The sequence below is a fragment of the Pelophylax lessonae genome, assembly GCF_965119305.1.
Source record: "Pelophylax lessonae genome assembly, chromosome: 1".
NCBI lineage: Eukaryota > Metazoa > Chordata > Amphibia > Anura > Ranidae > Pelophylax > Pelophylax lessonae.
In genome coordinates, this window is record NC_138768.1 from 506,758,017 (window position 1) to 506,778,852 (window position 20,836).

Here is a 20,836-nt window from a genome sequence, read left to right on the forward strand (position 1 = left end):
ACATTTGACCCTATTCTTCTTTAGGTTTAATTTTGTTATTTCGTAACACCCTGGGTCAAGGAATGGTAAGGCTGATGCCCTATCGCAGATGTTGTCTAGGCCTCTCCAGGAAAGCATCTTTGAATGTACGATCCTGCCTCAAAAGAACTTTCTAGGGGCCACGAGTTCTAAGATATTTTTTTATCTTCTCAAGGAAGGGTATAAGAATGACCCACTTCTTAAAATCATCCTCCCAAGGACATTATCCTCAAGTACAATAACGGCTTTTGGACTCAAGCGCTTTGCCTCTATGAACCTGAATTGGTTTGGGTAGAATTCCTCAGGTTGGTTCATGACTCTAAATTTGCTGGTCATTTTGGAGTTCCTAAGACCGAAGAACTCTTATCGCATTCCTTTTGGACTTACGTGGCCTTGTGTCTGACCTGTGCTCGCAATAAGACCCCCCCATATTCTCCTCTAGGGTTACTTCAACCACTGCCTGTTCCATCAAGACCATAGGGGTCAATATCTATGGATTTTGTGGATCGATCTTCCCCTTTCAAAAGGGACGATTACTATCCTGGTAGTTGTTGACAGTCTCACTAAACATCTTAATGCTGTCAAACTGTCCTGGCATTCCCCTTTTCTCTGGCATCAAAGGGGTGTTGACAGAGGCCATCTGACCAATTAGGCATCTGAGGAGTGGCCATCCTGTTTGACTGTATCATGGCCGTCCCTTACACACAGTTTTATACTAATATTAATATCTTCCAATATGTGCAAGTTGCATTCTAGAAACTGGTAGATTATTGTTCAGCATTGAATTTTTGTGTCCAGAGATACTAAACACAGGGTATCTCAGATAAGCATGTCACCCAGCAGGTAGGAGACTGCTATCTCCCCTTCTGCATGCTCTAGCTTTGTCATGTGTGACCTCAATTTGTTCGGCATGATATTCTGCAATCAAATATATACTTATTTTTAATGTGTTGTATTCCTGTCTGATTTTATGAATTGTGTGTGGATTTTGTTAAATTGTTGGTCTCTGAAGGGTCACTTCTTGGCCCTGAATGCCTTTTACCATCCCCATTAGTTCTGGGTAGATATTTTTTGGCACTCTATGTATTCTTAATGGATTTAATTGGTCTACAAACCACAGGTGACAGAACTGAAGGATTTTGTTATAGTTTTACGATGGTCACTTCCAATCCCCTCAGGCTGCCAGATCTCCAGCCTCAGTGGAGATAACATGTTATTTTGAAGCCCCTTCTGCAAGAAGGGGGATCAGTCCTGCTGGATCTCTGGTTTTAAAACAGAGAAGACAATTACAAACAAAATGGCTGCTACACACACATCTATTCATAAGCCCCGTACGCATGACCATTACAGCAAATACTACTTAATAATAGGAGGCTACTGCAAAGGGGGGCTTTTTCTGGATGTAGCCACCATCCAAATACTGCACCTTGCCATTGCCACTTTATACAGGCAAAAAATTAAAATGCTCTACCAAAAATCCACATGCCTTCTTGTGATGGCTGTAAATGATATAGGGAGCAAATAGGGAGACAGTGAGGGGAAGGAAAATCTGGGAAGGAAGAAACCGCAACAAAACCAAAGGTTGCACAAGACCCATGAGAAGAGAATGCAGTTGTTTTATGCTCGTTCTCCCATTCCTGTTTACTCATTTAGGTTTATTGTGTGAATGTTCTCATCCCCTTTAGTAAATCAGCTTTATTCTTTTATAATACACTTTTCAAAAAACATTTTTTTAAACAGAACCTGCCATCAAAATTAAGTAATTGAACACCAGCTTATACCTGCAGGTACCATACTTCTTTGTAACCTGTACATCCCCAAACCAAGCAAACCTCATCTGAAAGGGATCTCGCCTTGGCTTTAGTTTCTAATACTAAACTTTTTATGAGATGGGATGCTTTTAATTTGACTGCTGAAGGACATCACTAGATGGTTGGAAGGAGAGGTTGACTAAAACTTTAGTGTCAAAGTTTAAGAAATTTTTGGCCAATACTATTGACTCTTGGCAAGAATTACCATCTGTTTTTAAATACAAAGAACAGGATGTGTTTTCACATATCTTATTTCAAAGCTATAGACATGGTTGTTTTTTTCAGTCATAATAAGTCTCCAAGGTACACTTTTTCTAATATAAAAAAAAAACAAAAAACAATATTGATGTTCCAAGATACTTAGCGGTAGATCCCAGGGGTTGACTGGCACCTGTCTGGTATATACTGTATATCTGAGGATGCCTCTGCTAACTGACAATGGTTGTAAAATGGCTGTCAGAGCCGCAGTGAGACGTGAGATGCTGCGGGCAAGCAGCTTCACTGAATAGTAGTATTGGGGGACCTCCTTCTGGTTCAGGAATGTAACTTCTAAAGCCCCCATCCATTCAAGCTTCACCTGCATGCAGAGAAATAATACACAGTGAATGCACTTGGCAATTTGGCATGCCAGTTTCTTTCTTTGCAGTTAGAATGTCTGGCAGAATATCAGGTTTCAAAGAAAAAAAAATGCATGGCACTCTACAGGGGTGAATTCTCTGTGCCTTGAAGTGCATTGCTAGCCCATTCAAAAAGAATGGGCTGCTTAATACAATGCACCTCAACATGTATTGTGCATGCATGCATAAATGTGCATGAATTGTGCTTTGAATGAGATCTTAAATGTAGAAGATTTATGAATGTTTTTCTACAGTAAAAGATGACAAGAATTTGCTTCAGTTCAGGTTCTTCACCCATAGAAGAAACAAAGAAACCCCCCTTATGCATTTCACCCTCTATGAATAAACCCTACAAGGGAGAAATGCATTGGGGAGGGGAGGGTTCTTCTACGGGTGAACAAAAAGAACTGATGCCAATTCTCATCATCTTTTACTATCTTAGCTTTGTGATCCTGTGTGTGGCAGGGCACCATCCATTTTTTTTGTACCCTATTACAGTGGTCCTCAACTCCGGTCCTCAGGGCCCACCAACAGGCTAGATTTTAAGTATTACCTTGGGGTGATGCAGACTAGAGTACTGCAATCACTGAGCAGCAAATGATATCACCTGGGATGTATTTCAGTTATCTTGAAAACCTGGCCTGTTAGTGGGCCCTGAGGACCAGGGTTGAGGACCACTGCCCTATTACACAATGCTTCATTCTGTACACTGCATTGCACATTTCCAGTTCCATACCACCTCATTTTGTATGCTGCACCATATTTGATTCAGAAGATAAACATGAGAAAGGAAGGTTGTTTGTTGGTAGGAAATTGACAGTTGGAGCAATTAGTTCCAAACTGCTCTAAAAAAAAAAACAACTGCATTTTTACCTGCCTATAAGGGGAAATGAGACAAGTCATCCCCACTGAAGCTCTGAGTCAAGTTACTGCACTGTGGAAAGAAGGATTTACCCTCCATCAGTCCGCAGGGTGTGAGTAAATTGAAAGCAGTTGCCCAGGGTGTTTTGAGTTAATGTACATAAGTAATGAAGGTAATAACCCAACAGTGGGTACTTACACTTCCAATACAGTCATGTATTTCACTGGAAAGTGATGTAAATCAGTACTCGCCCCAGAGGTGGGATAACAGCACTACATGTTTTAAATGCTGCAAGTAAAGAAGCAAGCAAAGAGTTGTACACAGAGCAAAAATTGTATACATCATGGGGTTGATTTACTAAAACTAGATAGAACAAAATCAGATTTTGCACTCTCCAGTTTTAGTAAATTAACCCCTTGTGTATTTACCGCCAACAAACACTCAAAAGCTTGAATATTCCACAACAGTTTTTTCAGCTTCCCTATTCTTTGTCCAATACAACCATGTTCTGATTATCCAAAGATCAAGTCTGAAAAAGATCATATCTGCTGGTGCATGGGCACCTCTAGTTTAAAAAGAAAACTGTTTCCTAGCATTTTTCAAGTTTACCCCATGTATATATTTGAGCTGTGCTGCCAAGATGTGTATAACTGTAGTACATAACTAGGATCTACTACAGAGATAGATGCTCCATGGTGCAGTAAAAAGTGTTTTTCAGTCAGCGCTGGCATATAAATAGAAGATATTATTTTAACGCTGTGACACACTTAGTATGTTGTGATGCCAAGTGTTCAGATCTACCTGTAATATTTAAGTTCAGCATGTGGCAGAAGGGTCTTATTCCCACTTTGTATGAGGGAAGTAATAGGTGTGAAACCCAGCAGAGTGCTGCCATTCCAAGCTAACATTACCTGCTCATAACACTTGTACTCACAGCAGGAATCTGCACAGAGCAGCAGCCATAGGACAACTGCATTACTTTCCTTATTACCTGCTTTTAGCTAACATAAAGTCTCTATTATCCTTGTAATACAAGTAAAAAAGAAAAGGCTGAAATAAGAAACAGACACACAAAAATTCCTCTGTGCATGAATGCATGTAATATATTAGCCCAAGCCCGTTATCCAATTTAATACAATTCTTGAGGCCTATAAGTTGAATACATTTTTTGCTGCTGGCTTGCTATGTTTTTTAACATTTAACACAAAACTAGAATTTGGATCTTTCAGGAGTTGCAGAGAATATGATCTTTATATATCGTATTTATAAAGCAATATTACCACAAAGAATTGCATATATTTTAGAAATTCTGATTACATAACTTGAGATTGTAATCAGTAATAATATATGAAATCAAATATAATTATAACAATATATTATTAATAGCAACATTTTTATAAGACATACTAGTTAGTTTGAATTTTGAATGACAAACAGTTCTATATGGTGTGTTAATAGTAGAAAAAAATACTGGATAACTGTCATATGGCAAAAACTTTGTTTTTAGACTTAGATAGAGTAGAAAAGGATTAAAGGCCTTTCAGTTTATTTCTTACTGTCTGCATGCCTTAGGGGAAGTTTCCCTTCTTTTTCTGTCCCGTAGATGCAACAGGAGCGGATATATCCAAAAAGTGGGGGTAATTACCCACTTGGACAGTTGTTACTGGAATATGTGTCCCCATTGAAAGATTTGTTCCCTCTATTGTTCTGATAACAATTAACAACAGTTTGGGATGTTTCATCATTTTCTGTCTCCCGCACAATCATTACGTCCGGCCCGCACGATCGTTACGTCCACCCCCCCCTCCCCGTGTCGCTGTGTCAGAAGGAGCCGATGGCTCCGTCCTGACACTGTGAGTCTCCGAAAAGAGTGGACCCGAGGCGCAGAGCAGTGCGCCTCGAGCCCGCCCATTTGTGTGACAATAGCGAATGAAAATTCGCTATTGTCTCACGGATCCTCCTCCTCCTTGGCCAATGCCATTGGCCGAGGAGGAGGCGGAATGAGGGAGGACTCGAAGAGATGCAGGGACTGAAGAGAGGAAGCCGCCGCTACAACAGGTAAGTCAAGTGCACTGGTCTGGGGGGCTTGGCATGCTGCTCACTCTGCATTGTAAGGGGGCACGATGATCTCTGAATTGTGGTCAGTCTGCATTGAAAGGGGGCATGCTTTGGTCAGTCTGCGTTGTAAGGGGGCACGCTGTGGTCAGTCTGCATTGTAAGGGGGCATGCTTTGGTCAGTCTGCACTGTAAGGGGGCACGCTGTGGTCAGTCTGCGCTGTAAGGGGGCACGCTGTGGTCAGTCTGCATTGAAAGGGGGCACGCTGTGGTCAGTCTGCATTGTAAGGGGGCACGCTGTGGTCAGTCTGCATTGTAAGGGGGCACGCTGTGGTCAGTCTGCATTGAAAGGGGGCACGCTGTGGTCAGTCTGCATTGAAAGGGGGCATGCTGTGGTCAGTCTGCATTGTAAGGGGGCACGCTGTGGTCAGTCTGCATTGAAAGGGGGCACGCTGTGGTCAGTCTGCATTGTAAGAGGGCATGCTGGGGTCAGTCTGCATTGAAAGGGGGCATGCTGTGGTCAGTCTGCATTGAAAGGGGGCACGCTGTGGTCAGTCTGCATTGTAAGGGGGCACACTGTGGTCAGTCTGCATTGAAAGGGGGCATGCTGTGGTCAGTCTGCATTGAAAGGGGGCATGCTGTGGTCTCTCTGCATTGAAAGGGGGCACGCTGGGGTCTCTCTGCATTGAAAGGGGGCACGCTGTGGTCTCTCTGCATTGAAATGGGGCACGCTGTGGTCTCTCTGCATTGAAAGGTGGCACGCTGTGGTCAGTCTGCATTGAAAGGGGGCACGCTGTGGTCTCTCTGCATTGAAAGGGGGCATACTGTGGTCAGTCTGCATTGAAAGGGGGCACGCTGTGGTCAGTCTGCATTAAAAGGGGGCACAATGTGGTCAGTCTGCATTGAAAGGGGGCACGCTGTGGTCTCTCTGCATTGAAAGGGGGCACGCTGTGGTCTCTCTGCATTGAAAGGGGGCACGCTGTGGTCTCTCTGCATTGAAAGGGGGCATGCTATGGTCACTCTTCATTGAAAGGGGGCACGCTGTGGTCACTCTGCATTGAAAGGGGGCACGCTGTGGTCAAATATAACAGGCTAATTTTTAAGTTGATCATTTTGTACGGCTCCCGAATGATGTTACAAAAATCCAAATGGCCCTTGGCAGAAAAAAGGTTCCCCACCCCTGCTTTAGGAGTTCACTCACACACTGCCAGTTTTACCTGTGCTCACGCACAGTCCCCTGCTTGGTCAGGTTATTTTATGTAGTTTGAGTGCTCTGCTTCCTACACCTTCATATCAAAAACTTTGTTGGTCATACTGTGAATTAGTTTACGTCTTTACAAACCATAATAACATTTGAAAATATTTGTCACTAAGATCCCTCAGCTACAGGAAAAAAATATCTGTGGTATAGAAGGAGTTCCAAACTACAATAGAAGGAGAGGCCCCTTAACCTGTCCCATATGTGGAGCATTGGTATAAGACATTGGAGGCAGCCTAGAACAGAAAAATTGGAAAGAAATTTAGGAAAAAACACTAATTGCTTAATAAATGCATTGACATTTGAATATAATTAAATTGCTGAAGCACTGGTATATGGTACTGCTGCTGATCTTTGCTTCAAGGGATCCCAGATCCACGGTACCCATCTGCATATTTGGTGGGAATGTCCCAAAATTAGAAGTTATTGGATCATTGTATAACAGCTGGTTTATACACCCCTGGTGAAAGCTATCCTGAGAGTCCCCAAAGAAGCTTTGCTAAATTTAAAACCGTAAACCTTTGAAATACCTAGTTTTGTATATTGATTTTATTATTCACCGCAGCCAAACAGGTTTTTGCTAGAGCATGGGGGTCATCTATTCCCACAATTGGATCCTAATCAGGAAGGAAGCTCGTTTAGTTTGTTATTGTTAATAAATGATAAATTTTCATATATTTCTGGAAACTGAATAATAGGAAAGAGGATTTAAAATATGTGGAGGATATGAGTGTGTTCGTAACTCCACTAGGCTAATTTACTAAAGGAGTGGATAATCTTAATTCAATAAAATGTAGCACGGTATTCACTCTGAATATCTAATCGTGCTGAGGAAAAAAAAGCAAGAATTAGTGTTTCACATAATTGAACAATTGAAGTGAATCATCACTCAATTTGTGGAGTAAAGATTCTCAACTCCTCTAGTAAATCAGCATTCCCCTCTTGCTAAAAAAAAATTCTTAAACAGTCATTAAAGAGATGCACTAAGGTATACCCATCAGTCAGAAGGCAAGAAATTACGTTTTAAAAGGATGGGAGCGTCACACCAGCTTGTACAAACTTTTAAGAAGGCCAGCAATGGCAGTCCTTGAGCATTTCTCATGACAAATGTGTTTTAAAGTTGTGAAGCTAGGACAGGAATTTTCAGAAATCCAACCCCCTCCTTTGAATAAAAATGCCTGCGTTCATATGCATGTACTTGTCATAACACTATGTAAAGGATTGGTTGATCCATTGACTTTTAATTTTATGTCAATAAACTATTTGTACTCCAAATATGGGGTCTCCATTGGTACCTGTACCTACATTGGTACATTGGTACGTGTAAAGTGCATATTTAGTCAGTTTTTTGGTAGTCTAGTTAAATTTACACATGAGGTATCACATCACATTGTCCCTTTCTCAATATATTTTTTTTTCAGAAATGTCAATTGCAATATCTCCATTCCCATTTCCTAAATCAGCATTTTTTTTATTCATTTATTTTTTACGATATCACAAAGATACAATAAAATTAGAGTACAACATAACTATGAATTATAAGGAGATTTGGATATTTACTGTATTCATTATATATTTTGTTATAGCAGATGATCAGTTTCTTATATGCATATACACTTTATAGGCAAACGTTTTTGGACACCTGACCATCATATCTACCGTAATTGGAAAGAAGTCTGGAACAAATACAGTTTGGCAAATGTAATTTCACTGTTGCTGTTGGCCAAAACGTTAATGTTGTTTTATAAATATAAACTTCCTCTAGCATGCATATACTTTGAATTATGCAGACTCCATTAGTAGAGTCCTTTAGCCTTTTTCATTTCATTGCCATTTATGACCCGCACCCGCTTCCAGCAATCTTGTCTTACTTTGCTCTCAGTCTACATTTTCAGCTTTCTTGTTTCATTTTACTCTCAATCTATGTGTGCCAACCACTTTGTGTAGTGAATTCTAGGCTGTCAACACATAAGCAGTGGCGACACATTTGGGTAACACCAGCTACACATATGGCACTAGGTCAGCATTCTATAGTGCATAGAGCTGGTTGTGTCTGCATGTTCAGATAGTCCAACTTGAATACTGTAATACTTGGCTAGCATATGGGGATGAAGAACTAAATAAATATAATAATAATAATAAAAAAAAAAAAATCTGTTGTAGATGTGGTTGCCTATTCCTTGCAAAAAAAGGCAATTTTTTCATATTTTAAAAACTGTAATTCAGCAAAGGGAGGATCCTGAGAACCTGCCTAAACTAATAATGTCAGCTGGGTTGAAGACCATTCTGTGGCAGTTTCACAATGGAATTCAGATTACTATATGAGTCAAGGAAAAACACATAAAGAATCTATTCTTTAAGACAGGGGGGGGAACCTGCGGCCCGCACAATCATTACGTCCGGCCCGCACGATCGTTACGTCCACCCCCCCTCCCCGTGTCGCTGTGTCAGAAGGAGCCGATGGCTCCGTCCTGACACTGTGAGTCTCCGAAAAGAGTGGACCCGAGGCGCAGAGCAGTGCGCCTCGAGCCCGCCCATTTGTGTGACAATAGCGAATGAAAATTCGCTATTGTCTCACGGATCCTCCTCCTCCTTGGCCAATGCCATTGGCCGAGGAGGAGGCGGAATGAGGGAGGACTCGAAGAGATGCAGGGACTGAAGAGAGGAAGCCGCCGCTACAACAGGTAAGTCAAGTGCACTGGTCTGGGGGGCTTGGCATGCTGCTCACTCTGCATTGTAAGGGGGCACGATGATCTCTGAATTGTGGTCAGTCTGCATTGAAAGGGGGCATGCTTTGGTCAGTCTGCGTTGTAAGGGGGCACGCTGTGGTCAGTCTGCATTGTAAGGGGGCATGCTTTGGTCAGTCTGCACTGTAAGGGGGCACGCTGTGGTCAGTCTGCGCTGTAAGGGGGCACGCTGTGGTCAGTCTGCATTGAAAGGGGGCACGCTGTGGTCAGTCTGCATTGTAAGGGGGCACGCTGTGGTCAGTCTGCATTGTAAGGGGGCACGCTGTGGTCAGTCTGCATTGAAAGGGGGCACGCTGTGGTCAGTCTGCATTGAAAGGGGGCATGCTGTGGTCAGTCTGCATTGTAAGGGGGCACGCTGTGGTCAGTCTGCATTGAAAGGGGGCACGCTGTGGTCAGTCTGCATTGTAAGAGGGCATGCTGGGGTCAGTCTGCATTGAAAGGGGGCACGCTGTGGTCAGTCTGCATTGAAAGGGGGCACGCTGTGGTCAGTCTGCATTGTAAGGGGGCACACTGTGGTCAGTCTGCATTGAAAGGGGGCATGCTGTGGTCAGTCTGCATTGAAAGGGGGCATGCTGTGGTCTCTCTGCATTGAAAGGGGGCACGCTGGGGTCTCTCTGCATTGAAAGGGGGCACGCTGTGGTCTCTCTGCATTGAAATGGGGCACGCTGTGGTCTCTCTGCATTGAAAGGTGGCACGCTGTGGTCAGTCTGCATTGAAAGGGGGCACGCTGTGGTCTCTCTGCATTGAAAGGGGGCATGCTGTGGTCAGTCTGCATTGAAAGGGGGCACGCTGTGGTCAGTCTGCATTGAAAGGGGGCACAATGTGGTCAGTCTGCATTGAAAGGGGGCACGCTGTGGTCTCTCTGCATTGAAAGGGGGCACGCTGTGGTCTCTCTGCATTGAAAGGGGGCATGCTATGGTCACTCTTCATTGAAAGGGGGCACGCTGTGGTCACTCTGCATTGAAAGGGGGCACGCTGTGGTCAAATATAACAGGCTAATTTTTAAGTTGATCATTTTGTACGGCTCCCGAATGATGTTACAAAAATCCGAATGGCCCTTGGCAGAAAAAAGGTTCCCCACCCCTGCTTTAGGAGTTCACTCACACACTGCCAGTTTTACCTGTGCTCACGCACAGTCCCCTGCTTGGTCAGGTTATTTTATGTAGTTTGAGTGCTCTGAAATGTGCTCAGGAACAGTTGAGCATTACCTAGCCCAGTACCACTTGGAAGACGTGGTAACAGGCATGGTGGTCCAGTGCAGTTCACTTCAGTGTGAGTGCAAACCATGGCCTGAGCATGGAACTATTTAGAAATTATTGGGTACAGAAGTAGGGATCATTTTGGTCTGGTTGGCAGAGGTGATGATGTAAATGTGCCCAGGAATTACTTGCTTAAGGTGCAGACCTGTGAGGGAGAGCGGAATGGGGGCAATCAAACTCGGGCACGGCTCAGTTCAAGTGTGCCCTGTGTGAAAGCACCCATGATATTTTGTATTTGTTTTACCCTTGCAGTTCTATGATCTGTATGAAAAGCAGTGTTAATTTTGACATCCAATTTGGATTTTAGTCTTTTGATTAAAATGTCATTCTAGTTTTAGTTGTATTTTAGTCATCTGAATTGTTTTAGTTTTAGTTTTATTTTAGTCAACCCAAATCTCCAGTACATTTTAGTCGACTAAAATCGAATGGGTTTACTTAAATTGTAATGCATTATTTAAGCATTTCTCTAAAATTGCCCAGCCTATTATATATTCCTGGAGTAAAAATTTGAATAACATGTTACTATTCATGGTATTAAGGATTGAACATGCACTACAGAAACAGATTTATATTCCTTTGGGACATATAACATCTTTATGAATAAAAAACAAGTTTTATAAACAAACAGAAATGTTGCTTTTTGGCAAACAGAAGTGCAACTTTCAAATATAAAAACAAAAATCCCATAAAACTGTAAACTCTATTCGCTGTAATGCCATTGCGCATATTACCTAAATATATTACCAACATTAGATACTAAGAAAAAAAAAATAAGAAAAGCCTTTTCTTAATTTTTTTTTCTTTCAGCAGCTTAGTAGATGCCCCCTACATATTCTTATGTGGTAGTGCAGTTTTAATTTTGATATCAAATTTAGTTTTCGTTTTAGTCATAATTGTTTGACTAAAATACCATTTTAGTTTTAGTCGTATTTTAGTCTACTAAAATAGTGTTATTTTTGTTGATGAAAATATTTTCATCGACAAAACTAACACTGATGAAAAGATATCACAACTTTGATCTTATTCAATGAACAGTGCAAGGACAAAAGTGCATATTACTCCATAATAATTCACCTTTCTGAAGTCTGAAGACACATTAGTACAAATGGGATTCACATTGGTTGATATGGCTTCTGCAATTTGTATTTAACATTCTGCTCTATACATTCGTTTATTAAATAAGCTCCCTTGTTTTTTTTTTTTTAAATGATCCTTTCTATTGACTTTTCTTTCCCTGCAGCAGAGCTCATGTAGCAAATGAAAAATTTAGCCTTAATAATAAGGCCAGCTACAGTGCTTGCTGAATATAACCCTAGTGGTGAAAACCAGTAATGGTTCATTGACAAATTAGAAAATACAAATAATATATGACAAGTGAAAAATATCAGTGACTTTTACAAATAAAGATAATCCAAATTAATCAATATAATATAATAATAAACATATAGTGAATGATCAAATATGAATTTATCAAGTCCAAAGTAAGTGACTGATTGTGCCCAAACAGTTCAAATAATAAAGTCCTTGAGTGATTGTGTTTATCCAATAGCTTCAAAAGTGCAGGTGCACAAAAGTGGATATCCATAATTTCTGTGACATTGGTTTGTTTCACCGTGGTGTGGGTAAATTAAATTAAATGACTTACCAGATCCAATGGGTCCTATATGCCTTACGGCATTAGGACCATTCACGCTTAATTGCCCCCTGGGCTGGGATGGGTTCCCCTTTAGATTTCCATTGGACTGGTACAGGGTTCCTCCTCTCACGGGGGCAAGCAAACCAAGGGTACATAGGAGAAGAAAAAAGCTCCAGATGGTGTAGTAAGATTAAATGTTTATTGCCCACAAAGCGGGTTAAAAGCAGGTAAAATAATACAGGTGCTAAAAAGCGTCTGTCAGCGGTCAGCTAGCGAGCTGCACGTCCTCTCTGCAGAGTAGCGAGTAATTACGCTAGCTGACCGCCGCTTTTACCCTTGGGTTGCTTGCCCCCGTGAGAGGAGGAACCCTGTACCAGTCCACTGGAAATCTAAAGGGGAACCCATCCCAGCCCAGGGGGCAATTAAGCGTGAATGGTCCTAATGCCATAAGGCATATAGGACCCATTGGATCTGGTAGAGGATCAATCTTAGAATGACATCTTCTAATAAAAATATAAATATAGACTATTCTCAAAAATGAAAAACAATTGACATTTTGTACATGTTTAAAAGGTGATACTTTTAGTTCAACAGTGGAAATAAAGCATACAAAATGAATTCGTTTTTTAATTGCAACACTACATATGTTATTTATTTGATCACCTGTAACATTCAATATGTGGGGCGTACAACTACTCGACTCATAGATCGCTTCTTTGAACATCTCTACAGCATAGAGAAGAACCTTTCAACTAATGCAGCCCGTCACTTTAGAAGTTACTATGCAGGCAATCTATCAGCATTCTAAGATCGACCCTCTATGGGCTGATCTATATATTCATTCCATTTTTATTTGATTTTACGATTTTATGTTTTTTCGTATTTCATGTGTTTATTGTTTTTCTTTATCGCTTTTCATGTCCATTGGCATTTTCTCTAGAAGGGGTTAAAAGCACTAATTAACACAGGTGTCTACCCTTTTATAAGAGGTGTATATGACACTGCCCTTGACTCCCTTGTGGTTATGATTAGTAATGGGCTTCGGGCACGTTCAGATCGAGCCTGCCAGGAAGCCGTCACTGCACATTGCCAATCATAGGCAGTGAGGCATTTCCCGAGTGGGAACACGCTGCTAATGATTGGTGGTGTGCAGTGCAGGCTTCCTGGCGGGCTCAATCCCAACATGCTCAAGCCCATCACTAGTTATGATTAAGCCCTGTTACATGCAAAACGCATTAACTATATGCCTCCTGTGTTGTTGTCCCATGTTTAAAAGAATAAAGGACCATTTATAGGATTACATCTGTAGTGTGCAAACAGTTTCCTTCTTCTTTGCATGGTTATTGTGGTGGCCAGCCAGGGTCAGCACCTGTGAGCACTCCTCTATGCATCCACATCCGAGTGGTTCTTTGCTCTCTAGTTTGGATATAGAGACAAAGGTTTGGGTTTTTATTGTTGACCCTTTGAACTGCTTTACCCAAACTTTTTTACTTCAAGGGGAATTTCCACCATTGAAAGCTGTCTCTGGTACAGGGGATAAGAAGAAATTCCCTAGTAGGACTCATGGTGACAGCTGTCAAAGGTGCAATTTTGTCTCACTTCATGGTGATTTCCTCTTGCTTCCCATTTTATCATTAGGGAAGTGAGGGCAAGTCTTCCAAAGAAGACTAAAGTTCTTGAAACAGGAGGGTGGCTGAACATGATTACAATTCCTTTGGCAAGTGAAAAACACTTCCCATCTATTTATTTCAACTGTGTATGAATTTATTTGCTTAAAATAAAATTTAAGTAAAGGACTGCCTTTATATGGTTCTCACATTGAGGTTATTTTATTCCTTTTAATCCAGATACGATGGGAGAAAAATATCACTTTAGGCGAGCCCCCTGGGTTTTTACATTCTTGGTGGTGGTAAGATGACTTTTTTTACATTCCTGTTAATAAATAATCTGTTTTACTTACATAAGTAACGTAGTGAAACGTGTATGTGTTTGCATATTTTGTGTTGTTGCTGTTACCATGTAAAAGTACTACTCAAAGGTATTAGTATTTTTTATGATCATATAAGCTATAAACATTTGTATGCATTTTTTCTAGTTCCATCTTTACCAGACACAATTGCTCGGTCATGCAACACAGCACCCAAATTAAATTTATATATATATTTTTTCACACAAATTGAGCTTTCTTTTTGGTTGTCTTTGATCGCCACTGAGTTTTTTTTTTTTTATATAAACGAAAAAAGACTAAAAATTTGAAAAAATCCCCCATTACTTTTTTTACTTTTTTTTTTACTTTTTGTTATAAAACATATCTAAATATATATATATATATATATATATATATATATATATGTGTGTGTGTGTGTGTGTGTGTGTGTGTGTGTGTGTGTATATGTGTATATAAGTGGTTTGTGTGAAAGTTATAGCATTTACAAGCTATGATATGTACTGTATAATGGAATTTACGCAGCTTTTAAACAGCTCTAACTTTTTGATTGCCTATCACATTTCTTGAGGTGCTAAAATGCCAGGACAGTACAAACACCCCCCAAATTACTCTTTTTTTGTAAAGCAGACACCTCAAGGTATTTGCTGAGACCTGCTGTTGTCCATGGAAGATTTTATTTTTGCCACAAGTTTGCCAAAGTTGTTGCTTTATTTAGATATTTCTCACACATGCCATGGGTATATGTGGAATTATACCCCAAAACACATTCTGATACTTTCCCAAGTATGGGGAAACCACATGTGAGAGACTGTGTGGCAGCCTAGCCACACATGGGGCCCCAAAATCGAATGGCCACCTTCAGGCTTTTAAGGAACATTAATTACACATTGGATTTCCTGACTACCTATCACATTTTTGAAGACCCTAAAAAGACAGGACAAAATAAACATCTCCCAAATGACCCCTTTTTGGAAAGTAGACATCCCAAGGTATTTGCTGAGAGGCATGGTAAGTCCATGGAAGATTTTATTTTTTGCCACAAATTTTTGGAAAAAGTAAAATCAATATATATTTTTCTTTTTACACAAAGTTGTCATTTTAGTTAGATATTTCGCACACATGTCATGGATATAGATGGTATAACATCACATAACACATTCTGTTACTTCTCCTGAGTATGGGGATACCTCATGTGGGAGACTTATTGGGAGCCTGGCTGCATACTGGGGCCCAAAATCGAAGAATCGAAGAAACCAAAACTGAAAAAGGTGCGGCACTACTATGACTTTTAAATACAAGTCCAAATAAAGTGAAAAATAATAATTAAAAAACAAACACATAAAACAAATATCAAAAAGTATATGAAAAAGTATTTTCAAGGAATCCTGCAATCAGCATGCTTTAAAGTGCTTAGTGACTCCTTATCCTGTATGCATGCTCCACCACAGTGTGAGTAAAAAATGCGTACTCGCCAACCATAAACCTTTATAATGCCCCAAACATTTAATGTTGGTTATTCAGATGGAATCCCTCAGATCGCTCTCCAGATGGTCATATAATTGGTGGGGTGATGGCTCATAGTAAACAACATATTTTAACTCAACAAAACAATACACATTTTTTTTATTTTTTTTATCAACTTTTTTGTAACTTACCTTTTTGAAACAATAACCTTTTCAGACTGATTTTAGGGTGTCTCAAAATGTGATAGACATTTTCCTGACTACCTAACATTTTTAGAGACCCTTAGTGCAGAACTGTGTGACATGCTGTACCCTAGAATGTGCCTTTTTTATCCCCTTAACTAATAGTTCACTACGATGTGGTAGCGGCGGAAGCAGTCCTTGATGGCAAGGACGGGAGAGATAAAAAAAAAACTGGTGTCGCTTCTCATTCTGCATTTACCACACACAGAACATCTTTTTTGGGGTGACGTTTGTGTTGGGGTAGGCGAAAGGACATCTACAAAATACCTGTCATGCAGCCGGCTAACTGCATTTAAATTTGGGCTTTGGGCCACAGTGCCTTCTGGATACAAAATGGCTGAGACGATTGCTTCCTGAAATTTTAGGAAGGATCCAGTTCATCCAGTAACTTTGTAAATAACAAAATCATTGTATAGAACTAATTAAAACAAAAATATATAGACACTTTTTGAACCAGTGTTTAGCTTTGCAGGTGGCTAAATACGGCTTTGTCATTTGGTTGTTGAAGTCTACACCTCAATTAAAATTACATGAGTAGTTCTTCACTTGCAAGCAGGATTTCTCCCCTCTTTCTAAGTAGGGTTTTAAAAGGCCGTTGGGGAAAAACCTTTGCGATTAGGTCGCATGGTGCCACATCGGCCAATTTTTTTTGTGAAAACAGTTCTAAAAAGTGGCACGCTTGCATAAAAGTTGTCCACGTACAAATGGTACCCCATATTGAACAAGGGTAACAACAAATCTCAAACTATCCTTCTACTGCTTCCCCTGTAGTCTGGGCATCCAGGGGGCTCCACTTGACTGTCTATTCCCTTGTACATTTTAAAGTGGTATGTATAGCCTGTGGCCCTCTTACAGAGCCTATACATTTTGACTCCATATCTGACACATTTCTAGGAAGATACTGATTAAAGTAGTTGTAAACTCTGTTACACCACTTGTACCTACAGGTAAGCCTATAATAAGGTTTACCTGTAGGCACTGTGAATATCTCTTAATCTTGCACAGTTTAGGAGATATTCGCAGTGCATGCAGCCGATGACATCATTGGCACATGCACTCTAAAGGTGTGGCTTACCGTGCCGGACCTTCAGAGCCCATGCCGTAAACGGCGGCTCATCGCGGCTCCGACTACTCACAGTGCCAAAGCCCGCGAACCCAGAAAAAACACCGGGGAAGATGTCAGCCATCCCAACGGTGAGTGGGTGTCGCTGGAAGGGCTTAGTTGTAAGGTAAGTATTTCATAATGAGCTAGTATGCGATGCAGACTAGCTCATTATGCCGTTATCTAACAAGTTTTTTTTTTTCCTTCCAGGGTTTATAACCTTTTTAATTTCAAGCCTGCCAGTAAAATGTACAAGGGACCTGTCTATGCGGATGTTTTGTTGGGGTGTATACACATCTGCAAATTTTTGGGACAGATAGTTTATGAGAGGCTGAATGTTGTGGAGCCGATCCTATTCCAATCACCCCAGGAAAGACAGAGGGTATTGTTACTGAATAAAATACATTATTGTCTCATATCTCTGCCTGGCCATTGCAGCACAGAACATGAACATATGAGGAATCGTGTCTGTGGACCTATATGACTGCAATTCATATTTTTTTGTAATGCCCATGTTAAGGATTAGACCCAAAAAAGGTTTAAAGTCAGAAACCTGATGGGTTTCCAACCCGAATTGCCCAGTAAAGAATGAATATAGGTTGGTGGCAATGCACTGTTGGGCATAAACATTTCTTTGTTTATGCCCTTCGCGGATCGGGTGAACAGATTGTTGGGTGGGGCTGGGGAAGACCCAGCTGTCATGGTACACGTGGGTACCAATGACATAGGCAGAGGAAGATGGAGAGTCCTAAACGATTTCAGGGACTTAGGCGCTAAGTTGAGGACTAGGACCTCGAAGGTAGTATTTTCCGAAATACTACCTGTACCTCGAGCCACACCAGAGAGGCAGTGGGAGATTAGGGAAGTTAACGAGTGGCTGAGGAGCTGGTGTAGTAAGGAGGGTTTCAGGTTCCTGGAGAACTGGGCCGACTTCTCAGTCGGTCACCGGCTCTTTGGTAGGGACGGATTGCACCTAAATGGGGTGGGTGCAGCCATACTGGGTGAGAGGATGGCCAAAAAGTTAGAGGGGCTTTTAAACTAGGGAATGGGGGGGAGGGTACAGATGTAGAATTAGCCAGTGGAAAGCAAGTTTCAGAGGGCAGAAATGGGGGCATTAGTGGTAGGGTGTTCGGAGCTCCTAAACCCAGGGTGGGTACAGGGTAAAATCCAGAGAGCAGCCTAAAAACATCAAATGAGGATAAATGTAACCGATCAAAATTACGAAGCTTGTATACCAATGCCAGAAGCCTGGCCAACAAGATGGGAGAGCTGGAGCTGCTGATGTTTGAGGAGGACTTAGATTTTGTGGGGATAACTGAGACTTGGTTTGACAGCTCTCATGACTGGATGGCGACCATTCAGGGGTATTCCCTTTATCGCAGGGATAGAGAGGGTAAAAAAGGGGGAGGGGTATGTCTGTATATTAAGAACAGTATACAGGTAAATATGAGGGATGATATTAATAATGGAGCTATGGACGAGGCAGAATCCCTATGGGTAGAGCTTCAAAGGGAAGGCACGGTGGGGAAGGTAATATTGGGCGTATGCTATAGGCCCCCCAACCAGAGGGAGGAGGGTGAGGCGGACCTCATGTTACAGATAGGATTGGCAGCAAGGATGGGAAATGTCATTATAATGGGGGACTTTAATTATCCAGATATAGACTGGGCAGAAGGAACCGCACACTCAGCCAAGGCTCGGTAGTTCCTAAATGTTTTTCAGGACAATTTCATGGGTCAGATGGTGAATGCACCGACAAGAAACAATGCGGTACTTGACCTACTGATTACCAACAATACAGACCTGCTCACGGATATAGAAATACGGGACAACTTAGGGAACAGTGACCATAGGTCAATTGGTTTCAGTATTAATTACAGTAATAGGAAACACAAGGGTAATATAAGGACACTGAATTTCAAAAGAGCCAATTTCCCTAAACTGCGCTCGCTGCTAGAAAATATCAAATGGGATAGAACCCTGGGAACAAAGAACACGGAGGAAAAATGGGAGTGCTTCAAGAGCATACTTAACAAGGGGGTGGGCCGGTGCATTCCACAGGGAAATAAATTTAAAAGAGCAAAACTAAACCCTGGGTGGCTAAACTCCAACATAAAAATGTATATTAGAGCTAAAGAAAAGGCCTTCAAAAAAATACAAGACTGAGGGGTCATTGGCAGCATTTAAGCACTACAAAGAGTGTAATAAGAAATGTAAAGAGGAAATCAGGGCGGCTAAAATAGAACACGAGAGACATATAGCGGAGGAGAGTAAAAAGAACCCCAAGAAGTTCTTTAAGTATATAAACAGTAGGAAAGTGAGGCCAGAGCACATTGGCCCCATAAAAGATGATAAAGGAAAAATGGTCACAGAGGACAGAGAAAAGGCGGAAGTGTTAAATAATTTATTTTCTTCAGTCTTCACAAAGGAATCGGGGGGCTACACGAACCTTGCTTGTAAGGCCGAACTAAATAATACACCTCAGGAAATATCGCCATGGCTAACAGAAGATAGACTTAGAGCTAAACTAGAGAAACTTAACATAAATAAATCCCCGGGACCGGATGGCTTGCACCCAAGGGTTCTTAATGAGCTCAGCCAGGTGATTGCCAGACCATTATTCTTGATCTTTAAGGATAGTTTACAGACGGGTATGGTGCCAGCTGATTGGAAAAAAGCCAACGTGGTACCAATATTTAAAAGGGGGCCGAGATATATCACGGGTAACTATAGGCCGGTCAGCCTAACATCAGTAGTCTGCAAAATTTTGGAGGGGATGATAAGGGACCACATACAAGACTTTAGTAATGAAAACGGTATTATAAGTAGTAATCAGCATGGATTCATGAAAAATCGTTCGTGCCAAACCAATTTATTAACCTTCTACGATGAAGTGAGCTGCCACCTTGATAAAGGTAAGCCTGTGGATGTGGTGTATTTGGACTTTGCAAAGGCCTTTGACACCGTTCCCCACAAACGCTTACTGTACAAACTAAGGAAGGTAGGTATGGACCATAAGGTGAGTACCTGGATAGAGAACTGGCTCCAGGGGAGAGTACAGAGGGTGGTGATTAATGGGGAGTACTCGGATTGGGCGGGTGTGGAAAGTGGGGTCCCCCAGGGTTCTGTCCTGGGACCAATCCTGTTTAATTTATTCATAAATGATCTAGAGGAGGGGATATCTAGTACAATCTCAGTATTTGCAGATGATACTAAATTAGGCTTGCCAATATCTTCTATGCAGGATGTGGAAACCTTGCAAGCGGACCTGAACAAAATAACGGGGTGGGCAACTACATGGCAGATGAGATTTAATGTTGAAAAATGTAAAGTAATGCATTTGGGGGCCAGAAACCAGAAAGCAAGCTACTCACTAGGGGGGGAACCTCTGGGTGAGTCTAGGATGGAAAAGGACTTGGGGGTACTGGTAGACAACAGGCTTGGCAATGGCATGCAATGCCAAGCCGCCGCAAGCAAAGCCAACAGAATACTGGGTTGTATAAAAAAGGGGATTCACTCCAGAAATAAAGAGATTATTCTCCCACTCTACAAGACTCTGGTCCGGCCACATCTGGAGTATGCTGTCCAGTTCTGGGCACCGGTCCTCAGGAAGGATGTGCTGGAACTGGAGAAAGTCCAGAGAAGGGCAACAAAAATAATTAGGGGAATGGAGGACATCAGCTATGAGGAAAGACTACAAGCACTGAACCTATTCTCTCTGGAGAAGAGACGATTGAGGGGGTATATGATATCAATGTACAAATACTGTACTGGCGACCCGAGCATAAGGAACAAACTATTCAGAGAGAGGAGATAC

General features: G+C 41.5%; 1 protein-coding gene across 1 annotated transcript in view; it reads left to right on the top strand.

The window, feature by feature from the left end:
- Positions 1–20,836, top strand: part of SSBP4 (single stranded DNA binding protein 4) — a 682,195-nt gene that overhangs the window by 193,397 nt on the left and 467,962 nt on the right. The window contains exon 3 of the mRNA XM_082263962.1: positions 14,111–14,172. Within this exon, the coding sequence (XP_082120088.1) occupies positions 14,111–14,172 (62 nt within the window). The remainder of the gene's footprint in view (positions 1–14,110; positions 14,173–20,836) is intronic.